Below are 17,684 nucleotides of genomic sequence, written 5' to 3' on the forward strand. Positions count from 1 at the left end.
TATGCCTTTGCATACAACTCTGCCAGAAAATATTCAGTCTAGCAAATGGCAATACAGAAAGGTTTCTGCATTATCCTCAGGGAAGCTGAGACTTAGGGCCTTACAAAACCTGTACCAACTGATGCATCTTTACTCTGTCATCCGCATAACTTGCAAGCTGGAAAGGTTAGAAGTTTTGGATGAGACATACTTTTGCATAATTATGACCAGCTTCTTTTTTTTTTTTCCTTTAAAAATGCATACTTGTTATTCTCTTGAATCACTGTCTTTTGATACCTGAAGGTTTTGATACCTTTTTTTAATGGTACTTATCTTCCATAATAGCTGGAGAAACAGAGATTTCTACAGTATGCCAGCATTTCTTGAGAATAGCACGTTGTTACCCATGAACTGTATGTAGGTGAGGAACTCAAAAGAGCTGATGAAAATTCTAGGTGGAAGCTTTGTAGGAAAGCTGACACAAGAGAAGAATAATTGTAAAGATAATACTGCTTTCAGTCTATCCGATTAAATTTAATGATTTTGTTCAGTGTAAAGCAGGAGATACTTTCTATGCTGCTTTATAAAGTTGTATGAGAACATTTTTCTTCTTTGATGACACTGTTGGAATTAAGCTCCAGGGCACCCTCCATGGTTAATTGTCTCTAGAAACCACGTTTAAGGATGATATGCTCTGGTCCTATAGTCTGGGCTATATTTGCAATTTTCACTTTGCAAGAATGGATGTTCTGCCTGTATGGGCCTCTCCTGGGCCTCCTCCATACACAGATCCTGTGCCATAGAGGCGTTATTTCATTCCATTTCCTAAGGGGATACTCACTGTAGTACTCTAGCTCTTCTCACGTGTTCTAGCTCTTCTCTGCAAAACAGGATCCACTTTTTAATGTTCATGACTGAAAAAGTCAAACTAAGTGGTATCATTTCAGGCATCCGAACTGTTAGAGAAATAGATTAGGAGAGTACTGATAGAGAAAGTAGAAAAATCTTTTCTTGACTACCTATTACAGATATATTTAGTATACTGAAGATACATCTTCCTTTGCAGAAGTTTCTCACACCTGTGAGTTCCTTCATGGCATTCCTGCTAAAATACTGACTTTTTATTCATGTTTGATCAATTAGGCCATAGTAAACCTTTTACCAAAGTTCCAGTTAGATAATGTACATTACATAAAGAATTAGTAAATATCTGCAGAGAGACAGTGGTTTCTTATACAGTCTTTTCAGCTCAAATATAGATAATAATTTACAGTAAGCTGTTTAATTATGAAAAAGACCTTTATCTAAGTGAAATGCAAGTTGTTTTTGCCGAACCATTTGCAGAGTCCATTTAAGCCCCCTACATTCTTGATTGTTTTTTCTTGAACTGTAGTTTAATTTCCTTCCAGTTGTGCTAATGCAGATGTTTGTGCTATTGGATGTATTGTGATATTGAGACTATCCAGGTTGAAAAAATAGAGCTTTCAAAAATGTTTGTTTCTTTAGCGTGAATTACTTCAGTGCTGTGATTTATACCACAGCCCCAGAAAAGACTGCATAAGCACTGCTGGTGGGGTAGTGAATAAGGACAAGAACTCAGCAGTGAAGGGTAGGTATGTTTTAAGGTAACTTAGCTGAAGAAGAAAATATTCATGGAACTATGCATTCTGCCACTGGTGATGGAGCTATTCCTTCCTGCCTTTTAGCTCTTAATTACTGCAACCCAGCAGACTTAGAACAACTTCAACCAGTTGGATGTTTTTTGGTAACAACTCCTGCCTGTTCCTCTTAGGTGTGCTGTTTTACGGCGTATAGCTCCAACCGTGGTGCACCCTAGAGTGATGTGTTCTTGCAAGGTATTGCAGGTCACTAGTGCAGGCTCAGTATTCAGTTAAGCTGTTTGCATAGACATAAGTTGTTCTCAAAAGCAGATAAACTTAATTTACAGGGAAAATAGTGGTTAGATATGTCCAATATCACATTAATAATTGAGCTAATATAGCTACGTGTAAAATATCTGTTAATACCATGATTGCCTCTTCTCCGGTTTCTGATTGGATTGCCTCTTCTCCGGTTTCTGATTGTTTATTATACACTTAAGGCCAAATTATGTCCATATAGTGTTGTACAGATTTAGTTGCAGTAATTAATATCCTCACAATGAGTCATAGATGTAGAATATGTATTACCAATCTGGCAGAGTCTCCCTAATGAACAATGCTATAATTCCTGCCAACTTTTAGATTCCATATGCATCTAAGTCAGCTAATTATGGACAGTATATGGATTATGTTCCCAGCTATGGGCTGACGAAATCCCTTTCTGGCCCAGTACTTCGGGATGCTACAGCACATAGGTTCTTAAACAAACGTCGCCCTCGTCAGTTTGATATGCACGAGCAGAACACAATGCCCATGAGCAGTTCTTCTGCAGTGTAATTAATCCCTTATGGACACATGAAGTGAACTAAGGAACGCAGGTTTTGCACAGGATTTTCTTGGTTATGGTAACTTTCATCCTGAAAGCATATAAAAGATTTAGATCTTCAGAAAAAGCAACAAAACACAGCAAGCTCTCCTGTCTGTATCTATCCTGACTCCTTAGTCCAGCTATTCTTTCAGGCAGGCCCCTACAGGCTCCCTATCTGGTAAGAGTTGTTAACTGAGAGGAAGAGAAAATAAAGGAGAACTTCTGTTAAGTAAAGTTTCTCTCTGTTCTTCTGTTACCCACTGCTCAGCTTCCCTTCAGCTGTGCTCTCTAGCAAAAGCCTTATATTGAGAAGAGAGGTGCAGGTAAGGACATTTGTTTACAAATAAATGACAGGCATTTCAGTAACTTGTCAGCAGCTTGCCATTGACATCTTTTCACTCTAGAAATACATACTTAAAACAGAGGTTACACTTTTCCAGAGGCAGATGTGTACAGACACATGGTTTATACTAAACCACGAGGAGTAAGTAGAAAACAACTTGCTGGCATTCTGACCATGAAGATTTTCTTCTTTCTGTGTATATTTTTGAATATATTAGTAGCTGTAATAATTTTGTGTTTGTGATTAAATTATTGTCATTCACCATTTGGAAGCCATTAGTCTATCATTGCAGTGCTTATATTTTATATGATATGTATTAGGAACATATAGGAAACACCTTTAGTATTTTAATAATTCTATTTCAATGAGTAAATATGAGAATTATAACAGTTATCATTACATGGTAATAATATAAATGCCAATTTTATTTCTATGTCTGTAAAGATTATTTTATAGATTGTGATTTTTTTAATAATCTTAAATAATATTAGCTGTGTTTCTCATATGTATTTACCATACTTGAATTTTGAGATGTAGCAAATGATGATGAAAATCTTGTGAATTAACTGAAGTAATCACATTGTGTATATGTGCTGCTGAGTGTACTATACCCTCCCAGTAGTGTCTATAGTCTTTTCAGCAGGCATTTTGAGGAATAGATATTACTGAGCTTAAAAATGAGTTTTAGGAGTATAATAGGTCATATGTTTATAATTTTTTTGTCTTGGAGCTAGTTAATTGTATTTTGCAGGTATCAGAGAGTTTGCTAATGTTTTTCGTGTTTGTAAAATCTGAATGTTAGAACAGAAAAAATGGGTTATATTAATTACTATTGCTTAAATCAATTAAAAACAGCGTAAAGGTGTATATCTGTTCATCCATTTCTTTACAATGTTTTATATCTCGGGACAGAAAACTTTGGTCTAAGAACAAAGACCAAGATCACTAACTAAGATCAACCTGTTTTGGCGCATGAACTACTTTTAACATGCAACTGTAATTCCTTGTAGACTGATTTGTGTGCCTCAGCTATTCACATGAATTGTTAACACGAATTACCCAGTATTTGTAGCTGTTGTCAACATTTGTGAATTACTGCATTAAAAGCATCGCATGGTTGCAAGTTGGTCGTGAAAAGGTTGCTGTCAAGAGCACAGAAAAATCTCTAGGTGATGTGCATATTATATATTTCATATAAATGTGTGTCTGAATAAGCACACATGCAAAAAAGCTGCTCTGTGAGCCACGCTCTCTCAGAAAACCAAGGGATAAAGGGCCAAGTCACTGACAACTGGAACTCACCACTTGCCCTTACTTGCTCGTGGGCGAGACCAGATTGCTTTTGTTCTGGCAGCCTTCCCTAAAACACTCAGTCTCAGCAGTTTCTCTCACCTACAGGCAACCTTTGGCATTTTCCATTATAAAACGGTCTTACAACCATATATACACCATGTGGAAGCTAGTATTTGACTGAAAAGCCAGTGCTTTGTCAAAGTAACTTTTCTTGTTCGTAATAGCCCAAATTTTTAACTTTCCTAGGAATGGAGGTCAGCTGTTACAAAGTGGCACAGCTCCTAGCCTCCAAAGCAGGATATCTTGATGAAAAACACTTGATGGGGAATGCTCCTTAGAATATCATCGTTGCTGAGATGTACCTAGGTCAGTTAACAAGGGATAAAAGCATGACAGATCACAGTTGTAAAGAGCCTTTCTCCATTGCCCAGGATTACTCCCAGGCACTTTTAAATGTATTAGTATAGATACAGCTTGTTGCCCTTAATAGGGTGCATTCCACCTTGTCAGAATGTTATTTTAAAGCTATTGCATCCGTTGTCTTAGCTTTCATGTAGTGCCTTGTTTAGTAATATCTCTATTATCTAGACATTTTTGATAGCTAACATTTATTTCAATAGTGATTTGACTTACCAAGAGTGCAAATGATTTTTCTTCATGATTTTTCCTACCCTTGTTAGTTTGATTTTAACTTATATTCACTTTCTTATTACTGAGATGTGTTGTGGAAAGTATATTTTGCAATGTGTGATCTTCCTTTTTCTTTTTAATAAATAGTACTGCAGGGCAGTAGCATTGTATTTTCTGCAAAGATAGGATGATGTTTATAGCATTTGTTTTCAGGTACGTTAATTTAATTGAGTGCGTTATGGCCTTAGCAGTATGATGGGGTTTTTTTGTAAATGATTTGTATTGAGTCCAGAAGTCAATTCATTGTGCAGCTTCACCAGAGGCAGTCTGAAGAAGGCTCCAGGCCGCTCACAGTAAGCTCAGGTTCACCAGGAAGAGTTTGGAGATCACAGAAAATTGACCTCCATCTGCTGTTCCCCAGATTTAATTCACCCTAGGCTTACCGTATTTCTTAGATAATGTTTAACAAATAACTTGAGCAGATGGACGTATATGGATATTTTTTTAGGTATTCCAAATCATCCTTTGGATGACTCTCAGGCCTCAAGAACGCTCTCCGGAGAAAACAGTGTGATTAAATCACAGTCTTCCTTAGTTTCCTGTTCACAAGGCTGAATTCTAGATAAATGATTGTGTGAAAGTTGTTGACTTGCTAGTTGTCTTTATATAATTCTTACTTCACATTATATAATGATTATTTAGATTATTATTATATGAAGTATTAATTAACATCATATAATAATTTTGTCCTTATTCTATCCACTTATTAATTCATATTTTTGTAGATAATGTATCTCCAGTTTTCTTCTAAGTTATATATTTTTCAAGAATACTTAAACCTAGCTTGCAAACCTTTTGAACTAGGAGAACCTTAGCATATTTTCAGTATAGGATTTGTGAGGGAGCATCAAGGGCTGAGCAGGGGGTCAGGCTGTCCCTGGGGATCCTAGTGAGGGGCTGGCCTGTGGCCTGCCTGAGCCATCGGTTGGTGGATTGGGGCCCAGCACAGTGGACCCAAGCACAGCAGGGGCAGTGCCTTGGGCCAGTGCTATGGTGCGAGGACATCTTTGAGGCCCTGACTGTATTATTATTATATGATAATAATAATGTATAATGTATTTTTTTACTATACAGATTCATTCTAAAAACAGCCAACCATTAAAAGAATGACCAAAAAGTGATTATTTGCCATCAAATTACACTTTAATGAGACATGATATTTGTGAGAAATACTTTAGTATAGCAGTCCTAGCAATTATATTGTGGCAATCTAAATTCTCTTTTGAGAATTACAACTTTTTCAGCTAATTTATTGACTAAAAGGAAAATATTATGCTCTATTAATTCAAATAAAACTCTTTTAAAAGTTTTTTCTGCAACGAGCTTTCCCTTTCAACACGTGTGTTAGCCACAGAAACCTGGTGATTAATCAAGCACACAGTCTTTTCTATGCGGATGATCCCATCCTTTAAAGAGATGTAGAAAATGTTAATGGATGAAAAATAAGTTACAGACAGTTGCCACAGAAATTGGATGAAACTTGAGTTGAATGAATTAAGTTGAAATACTTATTGAATGGATTCCTTAAGTTTCCCTTGCTACAGATATTGATATTAGGTATAGATTAGTTATAAAATGGTGATACTCTTCATCTCAGAAGAGTCTATTAACAATAACTGAAGTTTTTTTTCCCCCTCTGTTGTGAGATGGACTCCTGTGTTCTAGATTGCAACTTCTTTTGAAGTTATTTCCTTTTTAGTTCAGCTTGAAGCTAAGCTATTCCAACTCATAGTGAGAACTGTACATTGGAATAAAACTGCGTGGCAGACACATTAGAAGAAACCATCTGCTTATAGCATGGTGCTGAATACAGACTGACAGCTGAATACCTGAACATAGATGAATGATAGGTACTTAATACAGACTTAAGTTGGTGCTGACTCTGTAATGAGTGAAGGCATGAGAGTCCTGCTAAATGTACAAAGGAATATATGAAGAAAATTATATCTTACAATGTTTGCAGACCAGTTATTAAAAAAACATATTGAGAAGCAGAGCAGCAAGGGTCAAGCAGGGATGCCAGCCTCTACTGAGGAGCCTGCTGATGGGGCTGGCCTGAGGCCCAGCCAGGCAGTCACTGGTTACTTTTGGTTTCAGGTTATTGTGCAATATCTTGTTTGAAGATAAATGGAAAGTCAGGATTTTTTCTCCTTATTTTCAGAGAGAGGCAGCCTTTCCTATTCACAGAGCTGAATATTTACTTGGGCTTGAACACCTCAATTAGTGTTGTGTCTCTCTCCCTGGACTTGACAACAGAAAAGGAGAAGCCTACTGCTTCAAGGCTACTGCTTTGATAATGCCACCCTGTTGTGATGGCCCACTAGTTACTTTATGTAATGAAAGACATCAGACATTCCCTGCTTGAGTTTAATTCTGAAGTGGTCACAGATTACCACTTTCATTTGGTCTTGAAACACTGACTCCTATCAGCCAGTGTAAGTCAGTCTAAACTCCAGTCTCACTTTTGTGTAGGTGCTTGTGAAGAGCACAAGGTAAACTGGTAAACTAATAATGCAATTATTCTTTAATTAAAAAAATAATTCATTTGCTGTGATGACTGTATCTTAAACATAGTAGTAGTTAGGCTGCTATATTTTTCATGCTGAATGATACTGTTCATTGTTTGTTTGTATTTCTCTGCTCATCTATTTAGATTTAGATTGTAAACACATTTGGGCAAAGGCTAGGTTTTGCTGCTGAGCACAGTGGGCTTATGATTCTTAGCTAGGGCTCTTAGACACTCTCTTAATGAAAAATCTGTGATGAATATATAATTACAACTGTTCCAGATATTGTTGCTGAAAATATGTCCATGGGAAAAGCTTAATAAAATTTGTTTGTACTGTGAAAGTTTCTCTGCAAAAATCAAAATCTTCCTATTCAATAGATTTGCACTTTTGTGAGAATGCAGAGGTGCGGATCTTCAATGCAGTAAAAAAAAAAATGCTGCTTTTTTTTTTCTTGCTTCTATTAACATTCACACCGAGCATAGCTAGAAGTATAACTTCAGTTTATTCCTTCTCTTTCACCTTGACTGGATTTGCTTATTAAGCTGCAATCAGAGGATTAACAGGCTTCACCTGTGTAAACTCAGAGAGCCACATGAATATGCACAGGTGCTTCTGGGGGCTCTGACTGCACTGCTTAGAAAAGACTGGGCATAAAAGTTTGGTAGAGGTATGCTTTATTTAGAGTTTGTGGAGATCTGATCAGCTTTACCTAAGTGAAGGGCTTCTTCAGATGGCCTTATGCAGGATCTAAAGGTACAGATATTAACATTTTTCCTTTGAATTTGTATTGGGCTTGGTTACTGTTGATATTTATTGACTGTTAATGTTGCTATGGTGATAAATGTATTAGAATATTTATATATGCTACATATGTTTATAGAATGGATAAATCTAATAAAAGAAGCTTATTGTATTTCTGTCTTTAAATGTTTTTGGAAATATTGTAGAAATTATTATTTGGATGTTAATACATCATTGTATAGCATGTGTGCTATACTATTGACCAGTGTGATAGTATAAAATTTTTCTGTTGAATTGATAATATGCAATATGAATATGTTGTGCTAGCCATCCTATGCTGATAACTCTGATTTTGTAGAATTTCATATTTAAAAAATACTCTGGATACATAGTTCCACCTATTGCATAAAATTAGGGAGGCCTTTGACTTTGAGTTTTGTTTTCTATCTGTGTGGTGGATTGTATTGGATTGGATTTTGCCTCACTATATTTCTGTCCAGTGCTTTAGATTGCACTTCCAAATGCTGCCTGTCTCTCAGGTTGGTTTTCATTTTGCCACTATGAATCCTCATCTTGGGAGGGAGGGAGGTGAGGGGAAGAAACCTCTATTTCTATAGCTGGGGGAAAGGCTGGTGTATATGAATAAAATGGTGGAGCAAGAAACATAAATCATAGATGGTTGAAAGATCAGCTGTCACTTGCTTGACCTGCCTTTTTTTTTTTTTTTTTTCCTTTTCCTATTCATCCTTAGATATTTTTCCCCCCCTTATATTTTGGGCATGATGAGATGCAAATAGTGCATATTACCTTATTAACTCATTTACACATTCACATAATCACTATTTTGTCTTTTAATTATGTTCATAGCTATAGGTATTGGAGAACCGGGAGGGAAAAGGGACACCAAAATATAGCTATTATCATGTTTTAGTTTGCATTTACAAATCCTTCCTTTAAGGATTGTCATCTTTCTTTACAAGTTCTTCTCAAGTCATCCAATGCAAGAGATGTTTATGGGCTCTCAGTCCATATATAAGTATGTTAGGAATACATACATGAATAGGACTACATACTGTGATGTAATTGCTTTTCATTTCTTTGTATTTTATATGAAAATTTTTCTTGTGGAAGTGTGTATACAGAGACTTTTTAAAATCTGTTATTGCAATTACTTGTAGCCTTCTTAAAATAAGGTTTTCTCTCATCTCTCTCTTCCATCTATTGTATGTTTTGGTTTTATGGTAGTTCTGTGGTTGTGACCTTTATTAGCTTCCCTAGACAACTTTCTTTCTCTGTGTATGAGCTAAGTCATAGCTCTCTGATGTTTCACTTTAAAGTCTTTGTACGTGAGAGTTCATTAGTGTTTAATATTCATAGAATGAAAAGTGAAATTTAATGAGTCCGTGTATTCTAATATATATTGTACTGACAATTTAATGTGTTTCCCTTTTGACTCCTCCCCAGACCCGAGACATTTTAAAGTTCAGTTTTGTTGAGTATTGAAATATCTAGCTAGGAGAAAAAAGGGACTAATAATATTAATCCCTTGTAATTGTAACGGTCATCAGTAAAAAGTCAGTTTTCAAAGAACAGCTAATTCATAGTGCTAGCAGAGATAATATCATTTTCCTCTGTGTCTACATGGTAGTAATTGTCCTGGTTCTGGAGAGAATAGGCTGTTAAGGGAGCCCTGGAGTTTGCCTTAGAGCCACTGAAGCATAGCTGTTGGGGAACATAAGGATATTAAGTTCAACCAAGGTAGTGAGAAGGGAATAGGAGCGTTGCATGTTTATGCATAGAGGCTTTGCAGAGGCAGAGCAGAGAGTCTCCTGAGCTCTCAGCCAGAAGGGCTGGTGAGCACCAGCCTGACGGAAGAGGCAAGCCCACTGGGAAGAAAGCCTCTGCGAGGACCAGGGCTAACTGGCCCTGCAGCTGTGGCCCAGCAGGAGGCTGGCAGCAAGCTCTGCTGTCTGGAGTTTGTAATAAAACCTGCCCTTGGAGGAGAGGGTTATGGAAACGCTCCGCAGGACCACTGCTCTGTCTGCTGTGTTTTTTGCAGAATTTATGCGGCTCTTGAGCACAGTCAAAATCTTTGCGTGACTTCATCAGTGCAACACTGCAAGAATAACTCAAGTCCAAGACACTTAGGTATGGTAACGAAGACTAGCGTTGTCAGACTTAAGCGCTGACGTCAGTAGGAGCTGTGGGTGCCTGCAAAAATTAGACTATATAAATAAGTAAACATGAAATTAAATACTTAGCTTTAGATATGGAGTGAGGGGAAGCTTTGCTCAAATTTGTCAAAGCAGTTTATAGCAAAGGTGGATATAGCTTCTTCTGTCACAAAAACCGTGATTATTATTTGTAATGTCACTCCTGTCTTTCAAATAAGGATTTTATGTTTAAAAACGGCTCACATAAGGCGTAGTTCCAGACATAGTTCCATCAACTTAGTATTTATATATAAGAGGGGAAAAATGTCAGGAAAGAAAACTGAAGGTCAAATCTTTAAAGCTATCTTTGAGTTACAGTGGCTTACTCTGTTCAATGATGTGTAACCTTCAATTCCCACAAAAAGAGTGGGAGACAAGAAATGAGAAATTAAAACTCAGTGTATCAATCAAAGCTGTTCTTTCACCCTATTTTAATATGCTATTCACATTCTGGCTGTTGATAAAATTAGATTTAATTAATCACCAGGCTCCATTTAGTGAAATATACTGTGATTGGTTCTGTAATTGAAAACTATTGGCATAAAATGGAAAGGTCAGCTTAAATGGCATTAGACAGAGAAGGTAATCTGTTTGTCCAATTTCAAAGTTTTTGGTTCAGAGGGAAAAAAATGAGGTCATTGTTTGAATTTGAAATAGTTCATTAAAACCTCTCATAAGTCTTCCCTCCTTCCACTCTCGTTCCCAGTCTACCATCGTGGGAAGAGTTTCTGTGCATGTCTGAATTATTTAAATATGCTTTCACCACTAGAGGAAAAATCTCAGAGTTCATTCAAGCAAAACCAGGAGAAGAACAAGACCTATTAGTTCATAAATTCATCATTCCTAATAGTTTGTCTGGTCGTTTTAACTATACCAATCACATTGAACTTTAATATTTTTTAGGTTTATGACTTAAGTTTATCTTGATTGACTTAGTTATTTCAGTTATTTGTCCACTTATAATTAAAGTGAGTCATTGCTGCTTCATTAAAATACTGTATGTAAGATTGTTGAAAGTATAATACATGAATGTGTAACATAAGTATTTTGGGTTATTTTGTTGTTAGTCAGAGAAGGGGAAAGCTATTTCATCTTCCTTATTTTGAGGAAATGATTGCCTCCAGATATGTGTTTTAGTTCTTTGTCCAGTTACTGTTAATGTGTGGGTTTTTTTTCTTTTTTAATAAGCACTTTATACTTCCCATCCTTAGTCTTCTCCAATTACTACCAAAGTAATTGCTGTTCTAGTTACAGGCTCATATACTGCAAGGGTTGGCAACAAAAGCAGAGAAGAAGTTGAAGGAATGAGAGCATTTGTTCTGGAGAAGAGAGAATAATTCTCATGTCCGTGAAATGTAGCTACTGGAAAGCAAATAAGTTCTTCCTGTCCATGGTAGAAAGAACAAAGAAATTGGAGGCTTAAATTACAGTAAGTAAAGTAGGTTAGATGTGGGAGGAAGTTTTTTAATTACAAAAATAATGGAGTGTTAAAGTGAATGGCCTTGAGAGACTCTGTAATCTCTGCTATTGGAGGTTTATAAGGGCAGATTAAATAGATACCTCAAGGAAGGGATGTAGGCATACCCAGTCCTGCACTGGGACAGGCCAAGATTAAATTGCAAAGGACCTTCCAGATCTATTTTTATGATTCTGTGACTGATGGTTAAATTTCACATTTTAAAACATGACTTGAAATTTGCTGTAGTAGTAATTTTATTTTTGGTGCTTCAGCAAAAGTAAGCATGACAATTCAACACAACAGCCAATCTCCTCTTCCTTTAGCTTTTGGGAGAACCCAATTTTGGTAGAGTATGGAGGAGTTCCATAGTGACAGGATTATGTTTTGATATTAGTTTGTTTTATCATGATTTTGTTTGAGCCTATATAAAATCATACGGCAAGTGGCTGTATAGTCCAGTAGTTTCTTCAAAATTTGAAATATAAATTTTCCTTTCCTGCTAATTTTAGTGTAGAACTAAGTGCAAGTTACTCTCCCCGTTTTTATCTCTTCACAGTTGTGGGACGAGTCATCTTTAGATCTTGCTTTTTCAAAAATATTCAGTTTTATCATTAATACAGCAAATTGCAGAGAGAAGTTTCACCTAAAAACTGCTGAGAGCCATCTTCTGTTCAGAAAGTAGTATCACATCAAAAAATTGTATCCGTTACTGCTCTATTATATATATGGGATGTCAGTTAAAAAGAAAAGAGTTTGTAAGACACAGAGTAAAAAGAACTATATTAAGAGCTATTAATAATAAGAAGCGAGTTAGTAGCTTACCAGGGGAGTTGCTAAAACACTTTTGCTTTCTATTCCTCTGTGAAAAATACAGTATTAACAAATTCTAACCATATAAAATAGCTTGAATCTAGTAGCTGTATAAAATTCCTTTGCTTCATATCTCTTCCTTGGACTCATCAGTTTCTGAGCTCACAACAGATGTCTTCAGCTGGACTGTGTGAGGATTCAGCTTTTCAAGAAAAGATGCATCATCACTTACTGCTACAGGTATCAGAAGTTAGTTGAATAATTTGGTGAAGTTTTGTATGACATACAGGCGTATACTTTTTAAAAATTCTTGCTTAGCTTAAAAAAAGCAGTAGCAGCTGCCCTAGTATCTTTAGTATTAAGATTCCTCAAACCTCCAGTGCTAATGACCCTGGTCTTGAAATTAACATGACTCAGTAAAAAGAGCAAAATCTACTCTCTCATGGTATGTTTGGATATTCATTATTATCTAGTGTTGTTCAGTTAGTAGAAGGCAAGAGATTAATAACCTTTTTCTTATGTGAACGAAGTATGCTAAACAATGTTAATCTGCCACATCTCTCAATTTACATTTTTAGAGTTACCTGTAACAGTAAGTATCTGCATGGAAATATCATGACATAAAAGCTCTTCGAAGAAAGGAAAGGGAATGAATGTGACAGTGAGAATGGAGTAAGGGCAGAGTTCAGTCAGATTCAAAAAGCACAGTGAGAAGAAAATGAATGAAAACCATTCTACTAACTCAAGGAAGAAGGGTCATAATTCAGGCTGGATGACTTTGCCTGGGGAAATAGTTGAAATGGAGGCTGTAGCTCCTAGCTTAGGATTTTTATCTTTTAAAAAAGTTAATATACTGCTAGACTTTTTCCACGATCATCCATGAACATATACAACCACCTAAAATTGCTTTAGTTCCAAGCTTTATCATGCTGAGTTCAGCAGCAAGACTGCTGTTGGCCTCAGTAAACCAGGATCAAGTTCACACAAAATGCAGAAATTGTTATACTTCCAAAAGTCTTGGAAAAGGTCTGCTTATTGGCATTATATTCTGCCTTAAGAAGGCTGAACAAGAATGTAGACCTTTGTTATGTTTAATTAGCTTTCTTTTTGCAGTAGTCTATGGCATTTGAATGAAAATCTATTATACAATGGAAATTATTGCCTGATGCCAACATAAGGAAGAATTCCTTGAGAGATCTAGTAATGACATATGAACTGGAGCATGAGCAGCCTACTGATAAGAGTAGACGTTTGCATTTGAGCAGATTAGTTTGAATCAAGGTCTGCTTTAAAAAACAGGATAATATTAATTTTTTTCCAGTGTGGGATTTTAACTTTAGTTTATTAAACAATGCTGTTGTGTTTTTTTTTCTTTAGTATAGTGTAACCTAAACTACAAAATCCAAAATCAGATATTAATGACACATTTATTTGGTATTTTTAAATGCATTCTTGGCCTGATGGTTGTTCTTGCAGGAATAAAGACATTCCTGACAGAACAGTGTGTGTTCTTTTTCATACAAATTTACTTTTTATAAAGTAAATTTGTATATGTATTTTATAAATTACATTATATAAAAACAGAAAGCACTATTTGACACTCAGCATGACATTAAAATATTTTCCTCCTCTATGAAAATAACAGATTCTGTATGGGCATTGCAAAAAGCTTGAGTACTCTGCAAATCAACATCCATGGAATATGAAATCTTTTGTGGCATGGGTCAGCAAACAGCTTAAAATATTGATTTCTTTGAAAAGTATTTTGATTTTGCTCGCTTTTTGTAACATGTTCAGGCAATATGTAAAAACAAAAAAACAAAAAAAAAACCCACCATACTATGAAATGGCGTCTGCATACAGGTGAAATACAGTAACCTTATCTCTAAAGATAAGAATTTAAAACTCAAGAAAACTCTCATTTAAAAAACTGTTACTTTTTTATTGTAACAATTGAAAACTGTATGCACAGAAGGCTATTAGCTTTATAAATACTCTGAGAGGCCAAATTAAGTTTAAGCATATTCCATATTTTTAACTGCAGTATAGGTATCTCTGTTGCTGCAGAAACCCATTTTGTGTAGCATCATTTCTTTTTAATGGCAAAACATGCAAGGTAGCAAGTTTGGCTAAAATATATTTCCGCATCTGACCTTTCTATTAGACCAGAACAGAATATGCCAAAAAAATTCCGTCCTATTGGAAAATATTGATGAGTTTGGGGTTATTTAAAAGAAATAGTATTCATAAGTGGTAGCTTCCTCCTCTGCCCCCCAGTATTGCTGGTTAGACTTCTGCAAAACCGTTAAGAGGCTGCACCAAAGACATTTGAAGAATGTTACGCTTATGAAGGAAACTAAACTTTTGAAGAGTACAAGATTCACCAGGGGAAAAAAAAAAATTAGGAAATGCTTCTGAAATAATTGAAATAATTGTTGTATGGGACAACAATAAAATTGAAGTTTTTTTCTTCTTTTTCCCCATTGATGATTACCTCACAAGGCTTAGAGTGCTATTCTGTACAGTTTCTAGAATGCTTTCAGTACTGTGTGAAAAGCAGTATGATTCTGTCCATTGTGAAAACCTGAAGAAGATATTCCGGACAAAGGAAGAATCTTTTCTTTGAAAAGTCTAAATACGCAATACCTTATCTCTATTATTCCTCCTTGTAGTACTGTAAACTTCAAGAAGTCAAAAAATGAATTAGTGCCAAAATGGAATTTTTTTTAACTGAAATTAAAAAAAAAATTAGCAAAATTACTAACAACCTGATTCTTTGCCATGGATGGGGATGGGTGTGGGGGTGTTTTTGTTTGTTTGTGTGTTTTTCTTTTCTTTTTTTTTTTTGGAGAAGGAAAATGGTGTGGCATGTGTGTAATGCCTATCAAATAATTCTTTTGAGAGTTGCTCAAAATTATCAATACATTTTTATGTTGTTTATCAGCAATCTAAATAAAAAATAGCTTCCTTCTCTAAAAAGGACTTTATTTCCCAAAATTTTAAATGGAGACTTTGTTTCAAAAACTAACCATCAGCCATGCTGGCAGAAATCCTGCTGAGTGTCTTAAAACCCTTTTCATGATTTCTGATGTAAAAATAATTTCTGAAAGAGGCACTCATTAAAAATATGTAGTATTAACATAGCATTGGGTTCTTGATTTTTAAAAATTTCAAAAATGAGTAATTAAGTATGGATATAGATTTTTCTGTAAGCTTATCCTGTTTTGTTGGCATAGATTGAAGGAAAAGCATTGAGGCAGCAGTATGAAAACCATCAACATGTGATCTAGTTCTTTTGGATCTGTCATAGAAGCTTAGGTTATTTGAGTTTGGTTTCTTTCACCAAGTTGGAAATTGAGAAAAGTGGAATTAGAACAGTAAGAAAAGATTTAGGTTTAGGTGTTGCTTTATGTACTGAGCAAGCAGTTACCCGCTCTGATGTATTTTTCTTCATTATCCCCTTAGTGTAGCTTCTACCTCGTATCCTACAGATAGGTTGAAATTGTCATTCAGGAATCCAAGGTTTGCTACCAGGCCTCTTAAGTTACCTTTGTCAATGCATGGTGGTTCGGGTTTACAGATACGAAGGAGAATTCCAAACTCATACAGCGTTTTTATCCTTTACCTGTGGAACTGATATTACCCTGTCCTAAGGGACTGGAGCCTCTGTCATTTGAGGAGAGGCTGAGGGAGCTGAGATTGTTTAGCTAGGGGAGGAGAAGGCTGTCATCAATATGTATAAATAGCTGATGGCAGGGAGTAAAGAATACAGAGCCAGACTCTTCTCAGTGGTGCCCCATGACAGGCCGAGAGGCAAAGGGCGCAAACTGAAATAGAGGAAATTTTCCTTAAATATAAGAAAAACCTTTTAGTCCAACACTGGAATAGGTTGCCCAGAAAGGTTGTGGAGACTCTGTCCTTGGAGATTCTCAAAACCTGACTGAACACCGCCGTGAGCAACTTGCTCTAGATGACCCTACTTTGAGCAGGGGGATTGGACTGGACAATCTCCACAGGTCCTTTCTAGTCTCAATGGTTCTGTGATCTAATGAGACTATTCTGGGTATGCATTTGTTAAGCTTGAGGTGTTGACAATCAGTGTCCAAATAACTGTCAGATATTGGTCCATCATGATGTTTTCCTTCTCATTCACTCCATTTTTCCTTGATATTTCTTAGGCTTGCCACTGCCTGTCTGTCACACCTGCCTCTCCCAAAGCTGTAGGAATGTTTCCTTCATCCATTCCTGTGTTCTCCCAGCAAAAGTGGCTCTGGCAAGGAGTTCAAGTTAGTAAGTCCAGCTGATTTCATTAGCTTGTGTTCTACTTTGTTCCACATATCAGCTTTTCCGTTTTAATTCTCACCTGTTGAGAACGAATGACTTAGCTGTATCTTAATGCTTACGGTGCATTGCTCGTTTTGAGTACTACTCTGACGTGCTCAGGATGACTACCTGACGCTGGTCTGTCCTACTCGACCTTATTCTTCCGGAGATTTAAAACACTTTTGCCTGCCTTACCAAATAATTCTCAGCAGTCAGGAAATACAAATTTCAACTTGCTGGTTGCTTTTCTCTTAGCCTAATAAGAGATGCCAGCATGTAACTCATTATTCACACGACGTAACTGAAACTGTCGTGGTCCTTTCACTAAGGTGATAATGGATGTTTCGGAAGTATTAGATGTTACCAGGAATGAGAAACACTGAGAATAATCTCAATGTTTATCGGAGCGGTGAAACTCAACACTTTTATTTATATCACTTGATGTATTCAACATGGAGTGAAAGCTGGAATCTGTGAACCCGTTTTCTGATAACTTGTAAAATATATATTTGTTTAAAATTTTACATCCTGAATGTCACTGCATACTGCAAGCTCTTAATGCATGAATGATGTATGCAAGACAGTATCTGTGCTAAAAAAGCTGCTAGTCTTATATCAGTGCACATTATAATACACTTCTGTAGTTTGACATGATAAATCGTAACTTTCTGGCAGGCAAATGCCTCTTTACTGAATTCTCATTCACCCGTTGCTCAAGCATTCATCCACTGGGTTAACAGGAAGTAGTAATGTTTTTAAAACTCAGCCAGTACATGCATGCTCTCCTTACACATTTTAATGCTTTTTCAGAACAAACGAAGAAGGGAATTGGAGTTCTTGTATTCTTCCTGTGC

The 17,684-nt window shown here is 36.2% G+C and overlaps 1 protein-coding gene across 9 annotated transcripts in view; it reads left to right on the forward strand.

Annotated features, from left to right (window-relative positions):
• The window catches only part of GALNTL6 (polypeptide N-acetylgalactosaminyltransferase like 6), a 506,336-nt gene that overhangs the window by 149,273 nt on the left and 339,379 nt on the right, over window positions 1-17,684 (forward strand). For 3 of the 9 annotated variants that reach the window (XM_068942492.1, XM_068942496.1, XM_068942495.1), the window contains exon 2: window positions 16,686-16,793. The exons of 3 other annotated variants lie outside the window; for them this stretch is intronic. In XM_068942492.1, coding sequence (XP_068798593.1) covers window positions 16,686-16,793 — 108 coding nt within the window. Of the gene's footprint in view, window positions 1-11,486; window positions 11,668-12,660; window positions 12,748-16,685; window positions 16,798-17,684 lie in introns of those variants that run through there. 3 more of the 9 variants (XM_068942493.1, XM_068942497.1, XM_068942499.1) reach the window with 3 other exon arrangements.

The sequence above is a fragment of the Struthio camelus genome, chromosome 4 (genome assembly GCF_040807025.1).
Source record: "Struthio camelus isolate bStrCam1 chromosome 4, bStrCam1.hap1, whole genome shotgun sequence".
Taxonomy (NCBI): Eukaryota; Metazoa; Chordata; class Aves; order Struthioniformes; family Struthionidae; genus Struthio; species Struthio camelus.